Source organism: Phalacrocorax carbo, chromosome 1, assembly GCF_963921805.1.
Source record: "Phalacrocorax carbo chromosome 1, bPhaCar2.1, whole genome shotgun sequence".
Taxonomy (NCBI): Eukaryota; Metazoa; Chordata; class Aves; order Suliformes; family Phalacrocoracidae; genus Phalacrocorax; species Phalacrocorax carbo.
The window spans coordinates 210,350,879-210,376,721 of NC_087513.1; the positions used below are offsets into that span (position 1 = coordinate 210,350,879).

Sequence of the window (25,843 nt, forward strand, 5' to 3'; positions counted from 1 at the left end):
ATTCCATCTGCTCTGAATATAAGGCACGTTCAGAGATGATCATATCCCACCTGCCAAGGCTGGTGTGCAAGAAGGACAGAGGCGAGGCAAGCAGTGCAAGCCCTGCACTTGCATGTCGGCCTGCTGGGGCTGGTACCCCCACGCTGAGCTGGGTTCCCTCGGGCGGCAGCTTGCCCTAACGACCAGCATCACACAACCACCACTCACAGAAAACTTAGTAAATTAGCCACATCCAAAACGGGGTCTATTCAACATGATACCAGCAGGGCCGGGGAGGTCCCAGACTTTCTGTTGCAGGACTTTGTCCCTGTTACAAGAGTGCTATGGCAGGGAATGACCAAATGGAGTTGCTCCCTATGAACACCCTGCCTGGTGAGCAAGTGCCTGCATCCTTCCCATCCTCACTGTAGTTAGTACAGTCATTTATATTTCTGATGAGAAATAAAAGGGTCAGCAAACCCCACTGGCAGTCCCTCAGCCTCATCACTTAACTTGGTTGGTCTCCCTTCTCATAGATGGACTACCTTGTAGTGAGACAAAAGATCGTCCTCATTTATTTTTAATCAGAAAGCACTTCAAATGGGAATCCCCACTGCTCTGTTCAGCAGGGTTATGTCCTGTTTCAACACTGTTCTCAGCTTTGTTCCAATGCAGCTAGTTTGGAGACTCTTTTCTGCAATGTCTTTAAAACTTTCCCTTATAATGTTTCAGGTAGAAAAACATTTAATAGGGACCAAGAAGTCTTATCTGTCTCTCTCACATTGGCAACTGTGCTAAGAGCCTCTGCTAGCCCATGCAGTGCCAATGCACGTATTTAGAATTCCAGCTTTTGACTGTATGCCTAGAAGCTTTTATTTCAACGGGTTTTCTTCTCTATGTTCATGATCTAACTTACTGTCTTGTAGTTTTCCAGTGGAAAACTGCACGAACTGACGGTGCCCTATTATAGCTGTTGACATGGAAACATCATAAGAAACTGTTTGTTGGATAAGACTGCTTTTTCACATAGAACAGACAGAGCTTAAATGCATCTTTTGCTGACTCACTTTCAGCCATTTTAAGCCACAGACAGTTTATCTTCATTGCCACTTTTACCCCCCTGTGCTGACAGATCATGTTCTGAGTCTCTGCTTAGAAATGAGGCTGTCTGAAATTGTGACTGTCTTGGTTATAGAAATTTCAGACAAATCCTATTCCCACACGTGGCCAAGTTCTTAATCATCATCTTCTGGCTTGGAAATTATTCTAGCTGACACTTCCATGCCAGATGAGGCTGCAAACCAGAAAGCAGGCAGTCCCACTAGGGAAGTGGAAAGCAGAATGTATGTGCAATGAAAAGCTATTAAAATACCTCTTAGGAAAACAAAAAGGTGCGCTGCTTCTTCAGAGGAGACATCACGTGTCAAGCACCTTACCTGTTCTGGGTCATTATTTCAATAACTTATGAAACAGAACAATCAGGGAAATGGCCAGAATTATGTTGTACTTACTACTACCGAAGCTGCTAATAGAAAAGCTGTTTCAGCAGGCATTAATAATTCAACACTGAAGATAATTTCAGGTCTCAGCCAGTTACTTCATATCTAAGAAGTTTTACTGATAATGTTACGATAAGATGATTTAGACAAGAATAGCTTTGATAAGAGACTGCTTTATATTCTGTTTTATATTCTGAACTTTAAGCAGAGCTTGTTATCTGAGATTACTGTAAGCTGCAGTTTATTGACGCCGGCTCAATCCTTCGAGATGCTCGGTACCTTGTGCATTAGCTCTTAATCTTGAACACAAAGTATTCAATGGTTTGCAAATCAACAACCAGATAGAAATAAATCTGGGTTTTGTCCCTTTTCGGCACAACTGGAGAATCATCCCTTGATAAAAGGCTTGCTGGGCTGTTGGTTCATGCTGCAGCTAACGATGCATCAGACTGTGTCTCCGGAAGGAATCAGTTGGACTCATTTCATACCAGGTACCTAAGACTAGCAGATCAGAGAAACATGAAGATGTGAAGGAGAGAGCTGGTGTCAGAAGCAGAAATGAGACTGTTTTGACTGATGTGTTTACATGTTTAGTTTTCACTCTCCATTAACTGCTTCTTCTTTGTCTGTGAAATGTTATTAAGAATTGCAAACTAACCTCATTTTTCCTTAATTGTTCATTAGTGTTATCACAGCAAAAAAGTATCAGATGACTAAGAAATACAGGAATTATTAGGAAAAATTATAGTAGCTTGTGAGGTGGCTAATAGTTTCAACTGACTATGTATCAAATATATCAGTTTTCACAGGCCTAGGGTATGGGTGAGGCATACTGTTATATTTACAGCATCATATTTCAGGGTGGTCTTTTTTAGCACCAACATGCCATCAAACTATAAGCCTGAATGCCTTTGAATTGTGAATAGTCCAAAATTAATAATTCTCACATCCATCTTTCAGCTGAGTGGCAACACTGATGTGTGTCTTAGTTAAGGATCTATATAAACTTCACGGGCAAAAAGGTGTGAATAGCTCACAGCTTCTGCTGACAATAGTGAGAGGCTACCTCAAAAAACCCAAGTCTCTTTTCAGATATGCCCTGTTCTTCAATTTTTAGTTGACTTTTAAAATTTCTCATTTAGTCTGTACTTAGTGCAGCAGGATGAGGAACATGGTACTTTTTGTAAATGCCAAAAATATGATCCTCCAAGCACATAAACAGTCTGAGTTTCAGACACTGTATTTGCATTGCCAAAGACAAGAGTCGGTCTCATTTTCCTTCTTCATTTTACAGATAATCACAGGTTCTGTGAGCCAGATACTTTTGCTCTAAACATAAATTTCATAAGAATTTATGTTTTATTGCCCACTGTGTTAGGTGATTCTTGTCTTCTGGCATAACTGTCATCCTTCTCTGTTTGTCAGTGTCTCTGATAATTAATAAAGACCTGAGTGAATAGTTATTCAATTATACTGGTTCAACTCCTGAACCTGGGAAAAAGTCTTTCAAACACAAAGTGACCCTCCTTGCTTTGAAAAATTGAAAGATTTGCACTATTGCTTTGAAAGATTTGCACTGTTTCCTTGGGTCTGAATCTGAGCAGCTCTCACTGAAGCCAGTGAGAATACTGGTGCCAGCAGGATCTGGAGAAGACTATATTCAGAGGAAGAATGGCTAAAAAGTAGTAATTGAATATTCAGAAACTCATACTTAACCAGGACATGTGAAGTGAGTAATGTCCCAAGCAGGTTTCAGTTTTCCACTCTGAAATGGCATTTCAAGTGCAACAGCCCTTTTCACAAGTGTAGGTTATGTGCGTACCTATCTGACCATTTCCAAACATGTCTGCTAAACGCTATCATAAAACCCAGCTTTCTGTATTATGCCATTTAGCACAGATTTTCTGAATGCTTGTTTTCATTCTGCACTATAATTTAGACCATTCAATTGCCTAAGAATAATCCAAGGTGAATGAACAAATTGTACTGAAATTCCACTTTCCTCCGCTTACTGTTCAGTAAAGAGAATTCTGATAGTTTTTATCGTGCCTTTAAAGTACAGGCACGACTATGTGAGCTCTAGCTATTTCCTCATCAAAATCAAACAATAATGCCTAGGTGCCAAACTCACCCACATTCAGTCTTCAGAAATGTAGATTGACCTACAGTGCTCTGAAGCTGAAAGAAATGTACAGTGTGATGCCATAGCTGGAATCATAAACTCATTCGGCTTGACGACCATGCACCAAACGTGTGCATCCTCAATAGCTCCCAATAGTGCTAATGAAAGTGGCAAAGGAGTTTAGAAGGGATCCTGGGGGATAAGAATATGGGGAACAAAGAGGCCTATTTAAACAGGACTGTCAGTATTTCAAAGCTACGTTGCAGTGTCTTACTGAAACACACAGCAGAAGCATTCACAGACAACAGCCAGAGAGCCTGACGTTACAGCTTCAAGATACGTGTATGCATGCTCTGTGTGTGCGTGCATGAGAGGGACAGACATTCAGTGTGGGAGGGATTCAGGTCACACAACTTTAAGTGTCTCCAATATAGATGTTTACATCTCAGCTAATCACCTGAGGCTCCTTCCACTCAGCTGTGAGAAATAGACATTTTTAGGGCATGGTTCGCCGGAGCAATTTTAGATGTCTACTTCTGTATGAGATGAATTGTACTCTGAAAGTGCCAAGTGCACTCCAGTGACTCAAGAGAGATACTAGGCAACTAGCTTAAGTGAAGATGCTTCCAATGTATATGTGGATATAGCATATATTTAACACTAACATAGATCTATTTGGATATTATATATTTGTATATATACACACACACATACTTTCTCCTTGCAATGAGTATTTAGGCATGACCATTTCATACTTCTCCCTCTGGTTCCCTTGGTGCCTCCCTCCAAAAAGCCCTGATGAAGTGATATCTTTATCACATTTCTCCTCCCAGATCTACATAGTAGAGCTTCCCATCACCCAGTCTTATGTTATCATGTATTCAGATTTCACTACCAGCATGTGTCCGAGAATTGCATTTCTCATGTGGATTTCAGACTGCATTGCAACCTGCTGTGCAGCTCTCCCAGGAGACTTTTGCCCATGGAGTCTTGACCTGATGCTCACTGGCTTATGGAGTTTCAGTGACTGTAACAGACATTACATAAAACCAGCCCCAGATGCCAGATTCAATCTTCACAGACTGCCTCAGCCAAACTTCAACTGTAACTCAACAAAGTCCCCAAGTGAGAATTTCTGTGATTTGTTGAAAATCAAAGTCTCCCTAAGCGATATGGCATCATGCCGATTTCTAAGAAGTTCAAGAAATGTGTATAAAGGTGTCTGACACCTAATGGAGAATTCATCGTGCTGGAAATCAGAGTAAACAACTCAAAAGTGCCTCAGCCTTGACTTCCTTTCAGCTTCTGCTAAGTTGCTATGGCAAATATTCAGATTCTGTTGCTCATGGCCTAATAAAAAGCGAACCAGAACACACTCATTTTTAACACATAATGCTTTGTGTTTATACACCACCTATCAAAGCTCTGAAAAGCTTAGCATTAATTCTAGCTAAAAGAAGACAAAAATGTAGCAGGCTAAGAGGCACCTGTCTGCACTGTGCACAGTTTTTATAATTAGTGCACCATGGGCTGGAACAAAAAGATGTATCTTAAACTTCCTCATCTTATTGGGAAGAGGCTCTGCCCTTGGTTATACTTCCCACTGTAGTTTCTCCCCTGGACAGGTGGTGGAGAGGCAGATGCAGAACCACTTCTTTTGAAAAAACAGCTGGATCCAGCCCTGTCCCAGCTCTCATTTCCACACCCACCTTTACAGCCAACTGTACAATTTGCATTGTGCTGATATATTTAAAAGTAGTTGAAATATCTGCATTTCAGTAAGCTCAACTAGTCCTTTTATACAGGGCAACAAGTAGCCATGATTAGGTTAGAACGATGTTTGGTCATGGATAGAATTGAACAGATTTTAAACAAGTTGAAGTGGCAATGAAAGGGCTCACATGTGTGTGAAGCTTTTGAGTTGTTTCTGCAGAGTGAAACACCTCCACAGTGCCTGTCCGTGGCTTTGGACAATTGGAATTTTTAATTACAGGCATTATTTCAGAAGTTGTCTGGTTTGAATAAAAATTAAAAGGTGCTGTGTCTGTTTATTCTAAGTTTACTTAATTGTTTTTAATCTGTAAATCAACAACAGACTATGAGGCAGTTCTTGGATGCCAGATGATTCCTGGAAACCTTTTCTTTGTATGTCTAGCAGCAATTACTGAAGTATCTACTTTTACCCTCAGAAATCTAGCACAAGTATTTAAGCTCATGAGGAATCTAGTAAATCAACAGGAAAAAACCCTTCATCATGCTTAAGTTCTCAGTTCCCTCCAGAGCTTGGCAATTTTATACTAAAGTTTCAATGGCTGCTTGCATTCACCAAACTTTTTAAAGGACTGTACTTCTCTGATGCTTAACTCTTCAAAAGGCTGTCATGTTCCATAGCCTGTCGGTTAAATAACATGATCTGGCATTTTCTAGGAGTATCAATAGTAACCACATGTAGCCTGAAAAACTCGACTATGGATCTGGACCTCGAAGGACAAAGCAAAGCACGTATCTATTTCAAGACAACCAAATGTATAATCTTACAAGAGCAGATTTTAAAACCTTGAGCCAAAAAGACAAAATGGAAGATATGACTTTCCATAAGAAACACTAAAACCCCCCTATGTATGTATATAGCACAGCATTTAGCTGGTGATGGGTTGGTTTACTTTCTCATTAATAATGGCTGATGGCTGAATTCCAGTCAATTAAAAAAGATAATAACAGAAATTTATTTAGCCTTTCATTTCAGTTATTGAATTAAAATTAAGTTCATTCGCCTTCACCAACAAATAACTCATAAATAATAAAATTTGCTATATTTCATTTCTATTCTCTCACGTTCTGCTTTTCTTTCTGTATTTCTTTTCTTCAACAGAGGGATTTAGTGACAAAGAGAATTTGGGTTCCCAAAAGATTTAACAGCATTTCCTACTGCTCTGTCCTCCCCTCAAGTCTCATACTTTGCTTTTAGTGTTATGGACTTTCTGATAACCTCCCAGAGATACAGGGTCTGTGATACAAAAGGAACAGGTAGTACTGAAAAAAAATTTTCAGGAAATTTCTGGGAAATATTCCAGGAGGCATCAGAAAGACCGACTGGGATAAAGAAAGAAAAAATAATAAAAGTCAGAAACACCAGAATATGCACAGATAAAAGATCGTGTCAGAGCACTATACAATTTCTTCTGAACAAATAATTCTTAATCACTTCCCTGCGGTTGTATACGCTCCTTACGTGTGACTTTTAATTGCTCTCAGCCAACTGCTTCTAGTCCTACATTCAACCCATTATTCCCATATTAAATTTTACTTCACTTAATTTAATATAACTTCTTTTATATATCTGAGTTAAAAATGCTATACTATATTAGTAGGGGCTGGATGGGGAAATCACAGACTGTAAGGTAAAGAAGAAAACCCTGCATCCAGTGAACACCACCTCCACTGGCAAATCTGTTTACAGAGTTTTGTTTTTGCTCACCTTTTTTCTGTTGGCTTCTCTATGAGCAGATAATGACACATATTTTCAATTATTACAACCTATGTGGACCTTAATTTATTTCCTTGTGCTGCCTAGAACATAGTTATTTACTTTGATTAAGCTTCCTGGCTAAAAAATAACTATGCTTGTACTCAGTGAAGGACAGCAAAATCACTACATCCCAAAGAAAGGAAAACAGCAAACTTGGATCATAAACTTGGTATTACAGCTACGGATTTGCAACATACGGTAATTTGCCTCTAGAGCTCCTGCACATGTGACCAAAATAATCCATTGAAACAGAAATGCCCTGAGTTGTAAGAATACAAAAAAGGAAAAAAACCTAAATCCCAGGCGTTTTACCTTAGTCCGTGGCTGTAAAGAGTTTATCCATAAAGTGGAAATTTCAGTCTCTGTAAACAAGCACATATCTGAGCCCACATTTATTTTTTCCTTAATGCCTATCACAGGCATAACCTACCTTTGTAATTAGTGTATATGATTTGAGCTAACAGTGCCTAGCACAATGCTGCAGGTGCTGCTGTGCTACAGACTCATTATAATAATATGTAAAACACAGAGCCTCTCAGAGAGACTTCTCACAGTTGGACACAGCCAATTGTGTGGGTTTGACTGCAAAAAAATTATGCTAACAAAAGTGACTGAGGCTTTTGAGGTTTTCTGCTTGAGAGGTCTGGGGCATTTTTTTGGAATGACTTTGGAATAGAAGAACAGTTTTTGCATTTGTGGTTTATAAGTGATATTCAGATATGCAGCTAAGACATCAAAGGTTCCTGCAGTGAAGCACTAGGGCATATCAGCTTAGTGAGGCAGACCACATCCAGAATTCATGAACTAGCAGAAAACCAGGCTCATCAGTGCACACAGAGCAATACCACATAGAAGAACCAGGCTACTCCAGATGCAGCACAGATATATTAGCTTGGCTCAGTGTGCAAGCTAATAAGCCTCAGTTCTCAGCAGGGCTTACCTAGTCGATCCTGATAGAGGGGTAATTGATCTTTGCTGCAGCTCAGGTCAGGAAGTTGTTCAGGACCCTGTGTTAGCCCTTTATGTGTCCACCTGAATTGACCTGTGGTTACTAGCTTGGATTTCTTGCACCATTGTTCGCTACATTTTGGGTTCCTGGCTTACCTCAAGGAAAGTAAGCTTGGATCTATCCGTACATGTCCAATAACTGTAGGTATTCATAAAATGCAAATTTGGGGAGCTGACCAAAGCTCTTGACAACAAAGTTAACCTGTGTTTGGTCTGGAAAAAACCTACTTCAGGTGGAATAGCTCCAGAAGTAAACACAAAGCCGGAGAGGTCAGAGAATGTTAGAGATGCATTGAAAACTGTGACACTTCCAACCTGACCTTGCCTGACAGCAAGATCACTGGTAACAGAGAGCCGTATCCTTTCAGTCTTTGCTCTTTCTGGCAGCAGTACCAATTAGTGCTTCATGCAGTTGTTGCCCACTAGAATAAGACCATCCGTGCTAACATTTAAGTTTTCCCTTCCTTCTCTGCTGCCTTACCCCTTCATGCTGAGGGCATAATGACAAAATGTAGAATTTAGCCTTAATTGGATCTCTGCAATGCTATCACCTGAATTAGCTCCCCCATGAATAATTATCACTGCCTGGAGGCTGACAAATTGCTTCCCTCTACTTCATGATTGTCAGGAATTTCAAATTATATGCTGAGCATGGGGGGAAAAATGAAAATGAAAAGCCTGAGAAGCATAATTACTAAGATTATTAAAATATTTGGCACAGAGTCCCGTAGTCTCCGAGTCCCAAATGGCGTGAGTGACAGCAAGGGCTTTGCTAGGGGCAACTGGGCAACGCCCAGTCTTTCACCCAGCGATGACTATGCCAACAGACTTGCATACTCAAAGCAAAACTATAACCACTGCTACTGCAGGGCTCACAGTTAGGCAGTTCCTGTTATCCACTACCCCATTTAAGCTATGTATATCAGCTTGTTTAGCATCTCATCTGCACATTTGATCATGCTAGGTAGATGGTAAATTCTTGGTAGCATAGACCGATAGAAGGGTAAAATATCCAAGGGGATAGCAGCAGATTGCCATACATTTAGAATAGCATATAATAGTCCTTTCTTTGTAAGAACAAGGTCTTGGGGAAAAAGTGCTTTTTATGAGACCACTCATGCCATGTCTGGGCAAGACCTCACACAGAAACACAATGCATCACTCCATCACAACATCCATCTCAGATACCGAAAGAGATGACAACTGGTAAGAAATCTTCATCCCATAAAACCAAATCACTATAAAAATATAATGCTCTTTGAAAATGTCTTGAAACGATTGGGTTAAGCAATAGGGCTTTATGCAATTTTCACATTAATGATGCTGTGCTTGTAAGATTGATGCACTTCTGAGTTCAGTTCAATGCAGTTCCTCAAACTTCTGTTCCACCTTGCCAAACCCACAACACGCAAGTCAGGCATAGACAAGGTAGCTGCCAGCATAGTCCCAGGAGAAAGCTCTCCCTGCTTACCTGACATACAGTGACCTCTTCTGATTAGTCCTCAGGGAGCCGGACCCAGAACTCATGCTGTGATTCATCATCTGCTCACGCAGGTCATGGATTTTTGCCTCAAACCGAGCGTACTCTAAGGAGATTAAAAAAACAGAGAATAAAGATATTATAGTTTTCTTGACCTATATAATCATTAGGGCTGCTAAGCGCAAATTCATATTAAATTAATGAATGTAAGGCACGTCCTGAAAATTGAGGTCTAATAGAACATTGCATTAATATATTATCTTAGGTAAATATATGCCCTCTTTATTGTGGTACCTGAACATTCAAGCACTGAATATATGAAAAGTCAAATAGCTAGACCTTCTTTCCTGCAGTTTCAGGAAAGGAAAGGAGGTTTAAAATGTCTTACCAACTATCTTTTAGTCTGCAAAAATAATTTTGAAAGCAGTTTTTCACTATACCATTTCTCCTTCCAAACAATGAGATACCTTGTTAGGGGCAGTGAGGTGATGCACTGAAGTTGCTAATGAGTCAAGCATTTCGTGTAAAATCCCACAGAACTGAAGGAGGTATATCGAAGTCTAATTATCCCTGAAGCGGCAGTGAAATTGTTATATGAGCAATAAGCCATCTTATTTACCCAGCCTACTGTGGCCTGGGCTCTGCTTCTTTTAAATAGGTGGAGCCATATCTTGGTCTCAGGGTGGGCGATCCCAGAGACTCCAGAACTCTTTAAGCTGCATAAGAATGGCATGAAACCACTTCCCACACCTTGTTCTCCTCCATAGCTCTGCTATTAGCTTTGTAAAATGTTGAGACCTGCTGACCGGCAGCATGGGACCGGTACTGGGGCCAAGGGTTCAGCTAGAGGTGTATCATTTCGTGAGGCCCCTCTCTGAAAGGACACGTCCCTTGTACAGCCTGGTCAACGGTCCATCCTGCTGGCACTTCCCCTTGCTCGTTGTGTGACCTGATGGGCTGAGCTTTGGTTTGCAAGAGGAAAAGCTGAAGTTTTGGAGACAACCTCATATCCCTTGAAACTGACAGTCTAAAGGCTCCAGCAACACAGAGAATCATAATTCAACATAATCCCGGGAAATCTACCAACGTGAGCTAGAAGACTAACTTGAGGGGGCGTACAAAATCCATTTCAGTGAGTCAGTAACACTTTGAAGAGTAAGATGTTGCAGACTGATGCCAGCAAAGAGATGATGTTCCCTGCTCCTCAATGTTTTATTTCACTGCCTGCTTCAAAAGGAGGGTCTACCTTTCCCCGCAGCAAGTCTGGAGCAGAAGTGAAACAAGCATGTGAGGTTTCCTCCCTTAAAGGGTGGAGATGCATCCCACCAGATCACACCATATCTCAGTTTAAGCAAATAAAGCTTTACTGTGCATTCATAACCTATTGGTCTGCTTCCTGCTTGTTGCTGTTTGAGCTATGTGAGAATACTGTAAGACAGCAATATTCTCATTTTCTCCTAGCTGAAATCTCGGCATTATTTTTGTTTGATCATTTGCCGTTCACACTGGCTTGGTTCCCAGAACGTCTTGATGCTTTGCAACAACAACTAATTCATTTTATTCAATGCCCTTTAACTTTTCATTGGATAATAACATCTGACCTTTCCAAGATCCCACATTCTGCATTGACACTAGCTACCTTCAAGCTGGCTTAGCAGAGTGGTTTGATTTGGGCTTTTGTGTTTGTTTTTTTTTTCCCTTCTTTTTCTTCTTACTTGATGCATTTTAACCGCCTTTCCTCTGAGCTTTGTTGGCATTACCTACTCAGTTTATTAAGTGGCAGTGGCTACTTTGCCAGTCAGCTGGGAACCACTGCTGTGGTATAAGTCTCTTTGGTCTTCCCACATACTTATGACTTCACTGACTGCAGCTGAAATTCTGTGTGTCAGGAGAAGAGACACTCCTACATGCAGAATGTATTTCAGATTTATATTGTAGCTTGTTTCTTACTCATTTCTTTCACCTAGAGTACATCTTTAAACTTCTCAGTGATTTAAAAGCCCAAATCCTCAGTGGAACTAAGACTCCTACAAACCTGTGTTGTTTTTTAAAGAGGAGTTTAGTTTTGAAGTGTTTATCCCAGTGTAAGATTTAAGTTTGATCTATGTGAGTCATATTTGTTCTATTCCCCCGCTCTAGAATTTATTTAGTAAATGATCATCTTCCGAGCAAGGCTTTGTTTAACTTATATTTCATTATAACAGATTTAACATTTCTTCTTGGCAAATAAGAAAAGTGATCTTAAAAGCAAAAAGCTTGCATTTCTCTTCCTCATACAGTGTTAGTCCTCTGCATACAGGCAGAATACTACCATTTTCAGGGTTGTTACTCGGTCTCTTTCATGTGTGGTGGATACATTGAAGAAGACAGTAAACATACAGCGTAATTCGGTTTCTTTGTTGTTTTACATCTGGGTGAGGCCAAAGATATGAATGATTTACATCAGAGACACTGTAATGGCAGCTTCCCCTTTAATAAGCGACCATATCCCAGGCAGGCTCTGTATGTGAGGTGTGGGAGTAACTCCCAGATTTAGACACCGATCTGGAGAGTGAGAAGAGAGGACTGAAAATCTGACTCTCTCTAGCACAGCATCCAGCTATTTGCAACTTGAACACCAGCTCATGAGAAACTCAGACTACAGCTTGGTCAGATGATGATATTATTGTTTGAGCTCTGACTTCAGAGCACACTTGTGGTTTAACTGATTTTAAATGACTGTAAATTTTTTCTGAATTTAATAGTCTCTCTCTTTCTGGAAGACATTTTGAAACCACAACACATCTTAAAAATTGGCTAATAAGTGTGCGATGGAAGTTCAGGGGTTCAGGCTCCTGCTCCCTGCTTGATATTAAAAAATACTGAAGTACTAATGATAGTTCTGTTGCTTCATGTTCTTGAGATGTTTTTTCTTTTTGATTGAAATACACAGATAATTTAAAAATAATTAAGTTTATGGGCCTATATTTTCCCACAATATCTTCTTCATATTTATGCATCAAAAAACACTGAAGTATGAAACTACTGACCTTTCCATTTCTCCTGACAGATGCCTGGACCAAAAATTGCAAGGCCATCAATGCAGGCAGTATTTAACCCAGCTCAGATCAGCTGCTTTAATCTCAGTCCTCCTAGTTCTACTGATGCCTAGGTACTACAGTGACAGCCATATTTGAAATGTGAACAGAAAAAGAAAGAGTGATGCTCCATTTCTGCCATCAGAACTGCTACAGTAGTCCTGCCCACTGGGAAAAAGTTCTTTTTTCTTAACCCTGCTTTATATATGGGGTCATTCCAGAGGAGCTGTTTCCTAATAGCTTTGCATTTGCTCGGTGCAATTAAGTGTCAGTGCTAAAGTCCAGAAAAACACTTCACGCTTCCTTCAAATTTGGCACTGATTCTAAATAGCACACTTTCAAGGCTCCTATATAATTAAAAGGACACTGAGGTTGTGACATGCTGACAAGAAATACAGTTAAAACTGATTCACTAATTTCATGCCCTTTAAAGAAAGGGAGAACAAAGAACGTACTGCTGCTGGAGTGCATCATGAGCAAAGTTTGCCAAATTTTACTTACGAAAATCCATCTGCAAAGGTCCTATCCATTGTCTGATTCACTTATGATCTAACAAACCAACTCTGGTAGCTTCAGAAACTGTTAAAGTTATGCATTAGACTAAAAGGGCAAATGGGTGAGCAAACTGTAACCTATGTTATTGCTGGGGTCAGACCAGATGATATAACAGTTTGTGCTGGTCTGTGGCACTGGAAGAAACAGGGCAGATGAGATGGAGGGAGGTGTTTGTTCATACTCTGCTTTAGAGCTGGCTCGGGGCTCATGGCAGTGTAGGTAGACCTGCATTTAGCCATCCCAAGGGTACAAATACAACACACTAGCCCTGGAGGTGTGGAGCAAGTGCTGTTGGGTGTGGGAGAGAAGACTGCTGCTCCGAGGAACAGCCCAGCTCCAGGGTAACAAGACCATTTTCAGGGCTCTGGCACTGACATGTTGGGCGCTGCGTGGGCTGCCAGCCCCAGCAGTGCTGTCCTGAGCAAGTGCCTATTTTTCCAGGGATCTGTTTTCTAAAGTTGGCTCTGCTCAACTCTGGGCAGTCAGAAGAGAGAGGAGTCAGCTTGAATCACTGCAGTATGAATTGTCCCCAAGCCCAGCCAAGGCCAAAACTGAGTGTATTCATCAAATACAGACACCAGTTTGAACAACTGATGTTTGTCTGCTTCATACAGGACTCATTAGCCTGAATATGCAGACAGGGAGCTGGTGTTTTTCCTTCTAACTCATTCCAACCATTTGCCAAGTGCCATATCTGGGACTCATGCATATTCTAACCTTCAAATATCAATGTAATCGTTTGCTTTTCCAAAGCACCTGCACATGTTGAAAGGACTGGGTAGACCTTTGGGAGTAATCTTCAAACACCTTGAACCTTCTCCTTAGTTCACATACTGAGAAATCAAAGGAAGTTAAATGGCCAGCCCCATTGAAAAAACACCCCAAACCCCCAACCCTAACAGTAATGCACTGAAACTGAAACTTCAAGTTTAGCTGGTCAAGATCAAAACTATGATCTACAAAATCCTGCCTAACCAACTTTGGCACCGGAGGGTATGCAGACACCAACATTTTTACTGCTAAAGTGATGGGTACCCACACGGTGGGGAGGAGTTGTTTGAACACCCACACATCTCCCTTTTGAGTTTCCTATTGACCGGCTTTGATGGTCCATGATCTGACTCAGTATGTGAGCTGTTGTGAGTCCGATTACTCAACACTTCAGTCTCTCCGCATGTTGTGCAGGAAAATGCCATGAGTTTGAGAGGTCCATAGTGGATGGCTGGACCTTAGGGATAGCTGGGATGAGTATTGCTGTGACTTAAGTTCTGTCATATATATGGGGCAAGGACTTTTTCAATTGAGATAAGCAGTGTGTTGAAAGTTTAGGTATAAATTCTACAAGTCACTTCAGAAAAGACCTAAAAGGCTACGATGCTGGAGCATACAAGAAAGCTCTCGGAAGTCTTAGATACATTTGAGATACCAAAAATGAATGTAAGAAACGAAACCTCAAGAAATTTTTAGAAAATCATAGTGAAAATGGAATAATTTCTAAATCTAAAAATAGCAGTGACAGAGATTTTATACCTGATGGTTTGATGTTACTTTTTAGTCACATAAATAAAACATAGCTATGATAAATGAATAGATATGCTGCAGCTCTTCTGTGAGAAAGAGTTGCAGAATTTTATAAAGCTCCATTTACTGTTATTTTGAACTTTCAAGTTTATAATAAAGATTATAGCTTTGATTGAATTTAGAGAAGATGAAAACAAAAAAGCCCTGATCCTACAGGTAAAGTACAGTTAAGCAAGTGGGATGCTGACACATTAGACAACAGTGAAAATAATAGTTCAGCATCATGGTCCAAGTCTTTATTAGTTTGAACTCTTTTAGTGCTGGCACCTTTAGAGAGATGGAAATTCTGTCAGCAGGTATCAAAATTTGCTTTCCTGTGTAATTCAGGATCATCACTGTTTGCTTCTAGATGATAACAGATTTCCCAATTGCTGCTTTTGTGCTTCTAAAATAATGCATCTCTAACCCACATCAGCAAATGGTGAAGTAGTGGTGGCTATAATGCAAGTGGGAAGTGGGAAAAGGTGGCGTACCTCTCTCAGACTCTGTCAGGGGGTAGAAGGAATGTAAAACTCGAACTGCCCAATTTTAACAGACTGCACTGCTTTAAAAATAAAATTAAACAAAAAACTAGGAAGGCATTAGTTAGAGACAGAATTTTATCACCTCAGAAAGGGTATGTCGAGTAACTCTAGACACTAATAAAAGAATAGCTGCCAGACCAGCTTCTCCATCAGTATCAGTTTGGCATAATTTCAGTGGATTCAGGCCAGCTTAAACCTTCTGAGATTTTATTCTGTTCTGTGTATGGGAACACAAATTGCATGGCACTACGGCAAGTCATGAACTTATTGCCTTGGGCATCTAAGACAGCAAGGTGCCTGATACTATGATTATGGTAACATTATTTATGCTATTTATGTAAATATTTTTTGGGTTTTTTTCCTCTACTTCCTCTTAGCAGATGTCTTGGCTGAATTGTTTAAGATTTAAAATCTTAAAATCGAAGAACGCATTTCTTCCTACAGTGAGTATTTCCCATTTCTGCCCTTTGCCCACAGTGCTGTCCAGTCACCACTATTCTACACGTGGAGATGAGAGGAAGGAGAGCAGACCAGCAGCAAGACTTCAGAGGACTGGGTCCGATTCTTGCTTTTCCACAGCTTCGCAGTTTGAACCTGGGTGAGTCACAAAGAGTGAGTCCTGGCAACCTATGCAGAGGTATGGGTGCTAGATTGATACTGTGTCTTTGGCTCTGCCAGATACCTAGCATCTCGCAGCTCTGGAGGCCTTCGAAACTACAGTAATACACATAAAAAGTGAAAGAGTGTGCAAAAAGACCTGAACTGCTAATACTTTTGGTTAGTGTTTTATGTCTTCTGTTTATGATTTTTTTTTGTTTCAAATTTTGATAGAAGTACCCTGACTGCTGTTTTTAGATGAATAGGAGGTCAATTCTATAGCTATCTGAGGTTGCAAGCAATTACACAGCAGACCAATAATGGTGAAAAATCTTTGTATTCTGTGGTAATTTCTGAAGAAAAACCAACCAAACATACATGCTCTGCCATGTCTGGTGCTGGCCACTGCCAGGGACAAAATTCTGGACAAGGCTGGCTTTGGATCTCATATTGTGTGTCAGATGCTATGTTTTTAGTAATTCCAAAATATCAATTAGATTTAACATCAGCTAAATTCATCACTTGACAGGAAAAAAAAATGCACACTGTTCTGATCCCATCAATAGACAATGCAACAGGGTGTTTTATTTATTGGAGAAAGTGAAGCTCAAAAGGCTTTGCCCCACTCATGGTGCACTGTGCAACAGAACGAGTGATGCTGCTGCTTCTTATCAGTTGTATAACTCCCCTGAGGTCACTCAAAGGAAATTAAAAAGACAGATTTCAATAATGGGGAAGGGAAGATACATTTACATTTTATTGGTTTTTATTAGTTTGAATAATTCTGCTTGGTTTTATTGGAATATTTTCAACACACCTTTTCAGGAACCTCTAAAAATAATGACACAGGCATATTTACTGATTTTCCTCATTGCTTTGGCTTTTAAAACTTCAGCACAGTAGGACCATTAATGTCTTTGTTCTTTGATATTGGTTGGTTGCCTTTCTTTACCAATATACAAGTTTTTACACTTGAGCTTGTCTTCTATTTAAAATTTCACCCTGTATATTTGTTTTGTAGCTGGCCTCATTGCCTAAACATCACTACTAACTTTATTTTCATATGCTTTATTACTGAAGATAATCCTTCTTCCATCTGTTGCACCATTAGATACAGCCCTCTTATTGTGTTAGTTGTGATTATAAATACACCTGAAAAGATCTTCCTCCCACAATATGTTCAGGAGACTAATATCAGGCTCTATTCTTAGTCACAGGGAATATAATTCCAATCCAAATTAGTCTCTGGAAGCTTTAGTTTCAGAGACTTCATACCTCATAATGAAAGAGATGTACTAAAATAAATCAATCTATTAGTGAGTGACAAGGACTTTGTATCCCACTGAGGTGTTATTCTGCTTGTTCCCTTAAAGCCTATCCTTGGCTTACAAGTGTTAGCCTGGAGGGCCTCAGCTGGGAATTTCTTGCAGCTTCTTCCAACCATTGAAGAAAACTGCAAGTACTCAATAGCTTTTAAAAACAACCCTTCCTTTCCTTCTAAGATTTTGGGAACCTTTTCCCTGCACAGAATGTTAATGTATTATCAAAAATTTATCCTCCCCTTTATTTGAATTGATGTGCCCCCGAACTAAAGACTGCTTATGACACTATTTCAAATTCCCCAAGACTCACACTGAGCTAACATCTTGGGCAATGTTGTTAGTACGCATGTCTGAGGAGGGGCACGGCAAATGTCCAAGGAGGGGCAAGGCAAATAAAGAGCAGAGAGTCAGATCTGAAACAACCACTTCATAACACATAGTCTGCCTTGGAAGAACAGTGTGAAATTTTGGAAAAATTGGGCACATCACCCCAGGCATCCAGCTTGCACAGCCACACTTGCCCAGCAGAGCAGCATATGTCTCATTAACACTGATAGCTTTGTTGGAGTTACTGTTTTGTACAGTGCAGAAATGTTTCAAGATATCTGGTGTTTTAGGCACAAAATTACTCTGTCAAGGTGGGAAAAAACCCAAGCTTCCCTGCATTGGAATCCTCTTTCTTCAACAAATATTTTTGTAGGACATTGCAAAGAAACAAAACCTACTTTCTATTAATAGCTAAGCTAATTCATTTAGCTATTTTGTTGCTTCAGGTTAGTGGTGGAGGATCTTATTTTCAGACATTTATTCAATTTCCACAATTCCCCATCCAAAATCATTGTCCTGGGGCAATTGTTACTTATTATTTTTGCTTCGTTATTTTTTCTTGCTTCTGCTTTTTACCAAGACAAGTTTTATTTCTGGGGAGTTGAGCATACTATACTGATCAACCATATCATCTTAATGGTGATGCTGGCTCAGCCTGCTTCCCGCTCTTAAAGACATAAATTGACATGAAGAAACAAAATACAGAGCTAACTGCTTCTGGAGTATCTTGGGCATGGCAACACAAGGAGGCCGTTTTGGTGGTCTTGACTAACCCTGTATCCACATTGGGTAGATACTCCTCTTTTTTGGACTCTGATGGTAAATGATTCCTACCTGCTTCCAGCTGTTTATAAATTTCCTCCTTCCAAAAGTGACCTGAGCACCCACCTATCAGCTACGTGGCTCATGTTAGTTTTCCCAAACACAGGACAATAAGAATGAACTGGGTTAGCCTGGTTAGTCTATTTGGGCTAGCCTGGCAGAGTCTGATTGATACAGATTGGAAAGGACTCAGACGCAAAACTGCCTGCAAACGTGAAGAGGGCAGGATACCGTGATATGAATCTGGAAGCAGATTGGGGCAGATGGTATCTTCCCCAGCACTGTTGTATGCAGAAGATGCCACCTTGTACTAAACCGTATTGGGAAAAGAAAAGGCTACAATCCTACTTCATCGCCCCCAGAATCAATAACTACTTAATGTGACTAAGGAGACACATGACCTGCCTAGGAATTGTGCAAGGATATTTTTAAAACAAAACTGGAAATGGAGACAAGTCTGACCCGCCTGATCTTCAGACAAAAATGAAAAGAAAATAAAAACCAAAAAACCCACTAAGTCAGAGCTCAAAACTCCCGAGTGAACTTTATGAAACCTTGCACAGAAACTTTCACAGATAAGACATCATATGCCAGTTTTGTACTTACACTCCATGAAATTCTGCTATACTCAGAGTAGGAAGAGATAAAAAATGGGGTTCCTAAAAGACATTTGGGGAAAAAAGTTTCTTTTTTGAAAATAGAGTGGTGGGGAAGCTAATGTGATTTTATTAATTCCATAAACCAGGATGAAAGCTGTAGCCTACAGTAAAAAAAACCTCAAAGCCACAACCCACAAATCATTTGAAAATTATAAGCCAAAGCAGAAAATTAAATAGTAGCAAGAATACCAATACTACCTGATACAATTATTCATATAACAGGGTAGCCTTACGGACTAGCAAAAGCACAGAGATCAGAACCATCAGTAATACAGCCAGAATCTTGGCAAAGTGTTATGAAAACAAACATAGATATACCTCATTGGGTTGAACTGTTTTGCTATTATGATTAATACTATTTGCTAACATTGAATAATACCATGAATAAATTATTCACTCCCTGACTTCAAAATCTGCTACGTAAAAACTACCTCCCCCTGTAACCTTCACTTTCCTGTACTCAGCTGTGCTGTTCTTCCAGACAAGGATATCTTCAGCCATCTCCTAAAGCTGTCTGAGACACCCAATTGAATTAAAAAAAGAAAACTGAGGAAAGACTGGAAACAAAAGTATCCATTTTTACCATTAAAAGAAAACTTTAAAAAATCCCAAATGTCCTGAATAAAAAATGAAAGTATGCAGAAAGGAATGAAATGGACAAAAACATTCCCACATGTGTATCGAACTTTACTAAGAGGCAATATTGGCAGCAGCTGCAGAATTGTATTAGTTTGCTAGAGCTTCCTGATTAAGGAGGATTACAATTTCTAATACAAACAGGTAATAGGGAATGGTTGAGCACATTACAAGGCTGAATGAATTTAAACAAGACAAATGCATGTATTACTTCTGATAAGTCATGGTCCCTGCATGCCTCTTAGCTTATTATAAGGAACATTTTGAGTACTGTGCAATGAGATATCTAGGTTGCAAACATGTATGTTGTGAAACTGGCCACTAATTAGACACAGAGGCTTTAGTTGATGGTCTGGATGCTCGGAAATGTTGATTAATTTGAACATCAGAGCATGTAAAATTGGAATAATATCTGAAAAAATCAATGTAATAGCAACAAATGCTTGCAATTCCTGCTGAATTCATCATTCACAGAACCACAGAAACCCACCTTTATGGCATAAGAGACTTAGCTGGAAAAGGTCGTCTTAATCAAGCCCAATTCCTGCTTTTACAGAAAATAAAAATCTAAAATACTATGCATAAACTGTTCAAATGCTTTCTTGAAATTAGTTCAATTTTGGCATTTCACAGCTTTTGGAAGAAGCACACACATAATCCAGTCCCCAAATGGTTAGACTCCTTCTTCTAACTAAATGCAGCTGAAACCTACTTATTGGCGTTTGCACCACCACAGTTCCTCTGTGTAAATTGTTCTTTTCCACTGTATATTGACTCTCATGACAGACTTATAGAGAGAACACAACTTCACATACCAATCTCCATTCTGCTAAATAAACAATCCAATCTTTGTTTCAGTCTTTTCCGGTATGCTTGCCTCTCCTTTAGTTGGCTTTTTTATCCTCGTTACAATGTTTAATCTATGTCTTCACTGGTTTAAATAGCAGTGTCCTATATCATGCAGTATCAAATGACTTCCTGAAAAATCAGACATATTGCGTCAACCATATTCCCCTTTCTAAAAATTAAGTGTATTATCAAAGACTGATATCAAGAAAATTTGCCTGTCTATACTATATTACTTCTTTATCCCATTCTGAATTTACCTCCCTGTTTTGTTTCTAAAGGCATGTTTTAAAATATGTTTCTATATGCTACTGTGGAGAGACTTATGAATCTCCAGGTCTGTTGAATGCACATCATTCATTTTTCTCCTTTCCTGATGAACACTGCAGGTGACGTTTGCCAGATAAAGCACTATCTGTAGTGAAATAAGTATTTCAGAGGCCGTTCCTACTCCCTGTGCCAATTCTCCAGTATTCCGTGATGGAGTTCCCAGGTCTGCCTAACCTCAGCACAGCAACAGTTTCCAGTTATTATTCGTCCCATCACTGGTCCTGTGTACTATATAAACGATTTTATTGTATTACAGCCGTTCCATTGAGTGAAAACTGATAATGCAGATATGTACATATATATACACACATCCTGTATATATATATGGAATGGAGAGAGAGAGAGAGAGGGAGAGAGAAGAAAGGGGCTGCGTCAAATGCTAACTATTTACTGGTGCAGACTTTCCCACAGTTGCCAGCCTACAGCTAGTGACAGCAGTTGGATTGCAGTGCCATATGCTCCCTTGAAAGGCAATTCTTTTAGACCCATTTTCAGTGGGGAAATAATAATTTTTAATACAGTGACATGTTTTCATGACTGCAGTCTAAGCTTTACCCTGAGATTTATTTGACATCTGCAGACTGGCTTTTCCTTTCCTGAAGAGGTCGTTGACAAAAACTGTGATAGTCTATAATATTTTGTTGACACTGTACTTTGGCCTTGGTAGGGCGGTTTCTCCAAGGCTCTCTGATGTTCTGCTTTACTACTGGTGACTGTCCAGGATGATCCAGGTAGGAAAAAGCAGTGGATCAAGACGATCCCTTCACTTATGTGATTAAACATCATTTAACACTGATAAGTGTCACATCCATAGAGCTTTCAGAAACAGTTTGGACAGAAATGGTCAAAACCCATAAACACTTAAGAAATTTCTTGGAGAATAAAGAATGACTTCAGTGTCCTATACACACTCTTATAAGAAAAAGATATACTCAGATGAAATGAGCGACTCGGGTGAGATTGGGAGTGCATTACAGTCTGGGATTTGTCAGCAAGTTCCAAAATACTGTCTGCTTTGGGGCAACTCACTGCACTTTCCGAAGCAAATGGAGATGATTTAGCTTAGACCGCAGTGATAAAGGATTGTATCAAATTGCACTGCCTAGCATTTTCCAAGGACAAACAGTACACGCTTGCATGGGTGCCAGGCATCAGAAACTTGCAACTGGAGCATGAGCCTGAGCTCTCAGAGAGAAGAGGAGACAGAGAGGTTGCCAGAGAAGGAACAGAAATGCCTCAGGGTCCATAAGTCACAATTATACTATTTTACAGCTGTCTGTGTAATTTGTTCTTCAAGATCCCCAAAGACGGAGACATTTCAACCACCCCAAACAGTCTATTCTGGTGCTTCACTCTGCTTTCTGCAGCTGCATTTTTTTTCTAATGGCTCATCTGAAGCTTTTTTTGCTGCTTTTTAAGACCATTCCTCCTAGCTCACAATGAATACAAGAAAACAATATGGCAAACTGAAATATTTCAAAACTAACACTGTGGTAAAATTACAAAAAATAATGAAAAAGGGAAGCACATCTGAACAGGCAAGCAGGGATGGTTTTGCAAGTGAAAAGCTTTTGAGAAAGTCCGCAAGTGTCAGAAACGAGACCTTAAAGAAAATTAGTGTATACCAACTGGGACAGATGAAGCTCATTACTGCCAGTGGCCTACATGCTATAAAATGAGGTAGTATTGCTACAGAAACCTTTTTGGTGTGTCCCTGTAATTAGCACAAAAGTATTATTGTTGTAATTAACTGAATCCCCTAGTACCTAGTGCAGTGTTCATGGCTGTAAGCAGGTTAATGTGAAAATTAATTTGTGCTAATTCACACAAGATCAGCAATGCCCAAACTGATCTGGCTGCAGTGGCGTTTTATGGAATAACAGTATTTTTCTGTTGAGTTACACAAGGCACTGAAGCTTCAAGAATGTCACATAAACCCATCTTAACTTTCACTTGTGATAAAACTCTGTGATAGTTCTCTATCTTCTTTGGAAAAATTTATTGTGAAACACTCCTAAGTGAATAAGCAATGTACTAGCTCTAGATGTAGAAATTAATGGGATAAAAGATTTGGGCAGCTTCTTTAGCCTGTTCGAGGGGCCAGTTGGTCTCAGCACAGACTGTTCTCCAGGAAGAGTTACCTTTTCATCTTGAGAGGGTTATGTTTGACTTCTAGGGCAAAGCATAGTGCCACACACACACAAGAAAGAAGAAGATAAAATTCTTTCAGAGGATTGTAGCAAAATTCAGAGTGCATTCTCCCCTTCTTAGTCAAAGGCAAGATGGGAAAATAATAAAAAACCCCACTACCTGGAGGACTGAGAGAAAACAAGGTTGAAGTCAAGCCAAATCAGGGGGTGGCTCAGTGTTAAGGGACAAGAACAGAGGAGATAACTGGTTTCTGTGCCTGATGCTTTTTATTCTTCCACTAAAAAACAACATCTTGCGGTGGACAGACAATTTCTGTCCCCTGTTAACATTAGGCTAAAGAAACGCTGTCATCACCTGCCAGTGTAATAGGGCAAATTAAACTTCACAGCTTGAACTAAGCTATCTTGTAGCTGTGATTATTCTTGCACTGTCTGGGCAGTGACTAGCTATGCTAGGAATGGCTAATTAAAGGTTTTTTGCTCTCTCTTCTGCAGTCTGTGATAAACTAAACTTTTGCAACTTGCCTAGCTCGCCTTCCTTCAGACGACTACAGTCTCTTAGGAATGATTTTTATGAATATCTAGAACCGTCAGTCCTTAAGTTTAAGTCTTTGGTCATCCTCCTGCAGAGACATGCTACCACAACGATGCAGAGGAACAGAGCTGGATCCTCTAGTTCCACTCCTGGATCCATTCCATCTCACCCTGTACCTTGAGGTGGGCAAATGACAGGGGACTCATAAAGGCTGGCTTCATCCTGTTGGGGTTAAACTTTTACGGACCCTAAAGATAGGCTCACCTACAGCTCAGTTCAGGGCTACCATCCTCTAGAAGACCTTCATTCTCCACCTAGTACAGGAGGTAGACCAGCCTTCCTTACCCTCGCCAAGAACAGCAGGGTTTGTGTCTGTGTTGAGCCTTGTCCTCAACATAAATCAAATCCCAGATTTCCCCGTCTCTTGACACTTTCTGTTACAACCTGAGAATGCAACTTCACAGAACACTGCATTTTATGGTAAAACTAGCCTATGTGTCTCTGCCCTCACCATCCCATCAGTTCTCACCTGGGGCTACACTGTTGATGGGTCTAGAGTTAAAGATTAGCCCTGTTTTTAATGAACATAACAGTGAGGTCAGTGAGCTGTGGCAAGGAGCTGGGTACAAGTGGGTAGAGGAGAGATCATCTTAGCAGCCTTACCAGCCCCTGCAGAGCAAGGAAAGGTGTAAAGCTTCAGGCTTTCCAGCTTCTCCATCCCCTGGGCCCAACCATAACCCCACCAGAGGCTCAGCAAGAGCCAGGCATCCTCCCTGCACCTCCCGCAGCCCTCAGTGCACCATGGGCTGGGCAGCAACAACTCTCTCTTTCTCCACTTGCAAACTGCCTGGCACATGTCAATGTGCCCTGTGCCTTGTTCTTTGTCCACCTGAAGTGATTAATCCCCACATTTCTTTCTTCCATTCAGTGTCTGCCTCACCTCTCCACTATCTCTTTTAAATTACCTGCAAAATAGTTTTTGAAGAATACATACACCTGCTTCCCCTTCCTTCAGCCTAACTGCTCTTTTGTCTTTTCCCCAAAGCCTTCAGTGCCCTACCCATTCCAGATCTGGCAGGCTCATGAATTTTTTGAACACCGGGTAAATTTGATTTTCCTTTCTATATACGCATCTGTAGTTTTTTCCTGTTTTCCTAACTTCTGACAGGTATTGAGCTCGTTGGGTACAATTTGTGTCCATCCTTACATCAGATATCCCTCTGAACATGGAGTATTTCAGGTGTTATCATTACTTTATCTTTCCTTTTCAGAAAGCATTTAGTTGATAGATAATCATCTTGAGAGAGGCTGAGTTAGGAGTGAAAACAATAGGGTGAGTAAAGGGCACTGAAACAAACTCATTTCTATAAAATGTAATGTGAAGCTCTCTGGAAGTTAGGCAGGTCACATTGGTTTAAATAATTTTTTTTAAAATACTATTAAATATGTATTTTAAATACTTAAAATTGTAAAGGACAATAGATAAGGCTTTGTTATTTTACTAAAGGTAAACAGAAAGCAGAGAATATCTTACTCTTCCAAGCTTAGAAGACACATAAGAGGAGGTCCTAATGACACTACAAGCACAGCTTTAAAATCTTTTATAGTCAAGCTTTCAACAGGGCATAATAGTTCAGTTCATTACAAAAAAATATGTGCCTCTGAAATTACGAGCCTAGTTTGACTTTCATGTGTTATTAGCTCTCAGTGGAACTGAAGCATTTAAATTGATTGTAATGAGACATTAGCAGACACTATTACTGCAGCAAACCATTGCTGTCTCGAGATGGCTGGCTCAGGAGGCCTCTAAAAGCATCCCAACAGGCAGTGAGTATCGTGCACTGACAAAGGAAAACAAAAATCAGCTTTGTAGAGGTCTGCCACGCAGCTGGCGTTGCTGTGCAGAGCACGCCAAGCGGCTGCTCTGAAGGGCACCAGTAAAGGAGGACAGCACCCTTCAAAGGGTGGGAAGGGATGCCAAGGGGATTGCTGGTTAAATGCACGTATGTTTTAAAATTAATTTCTGCCAAACACTAAAATGAAAAGAATGAAATCTCTAGTAAAAAAAAAGAAAAATACCGAATAAAAGCAGATTTCTCAAAGCAATAATAATAATAATGATTACTCACATTATCTCTCTGACACCAGGATGCTGAAGGTGAATCTATTCTGAGAATTATAAGACTTCTTACCTTGTGACTTCTATCTCAGCTTCTTCATTTTCAAAAGCCTCCCTCACCCTTGTCAACCTTTTCTAGTTTCTGC

The 25,843-nt window shown here is 40.1% G+C and overlaps 1 protein-coding gene across 15 annotated transcripts in view; it reads right to left on the minus strand.

Moving 5' to 3' along the window:
• The window catches only part of DLG2 (discs large MAGUK scaffold protein 2), an 883,409-nt gene that overhangs the window by 89,138 nt on the left and 768,428 nt on the right, over positions 1-25,843 (minus strand). For all 15 annotated transcript variants that reach the window (XM_064441431.1, XM_064441436.1, XM_064441434.1 and 12 more), the window contains one exon: positions 9,609-9,723. In XM_064441431.1, coding sequence (XP_064297501.1) covers positions 9,609-9,723 — 115 coding nt within the window. The remainder of the gene's footprint in view (positions 1-9,608; positions 9,724-25,843) is intronic.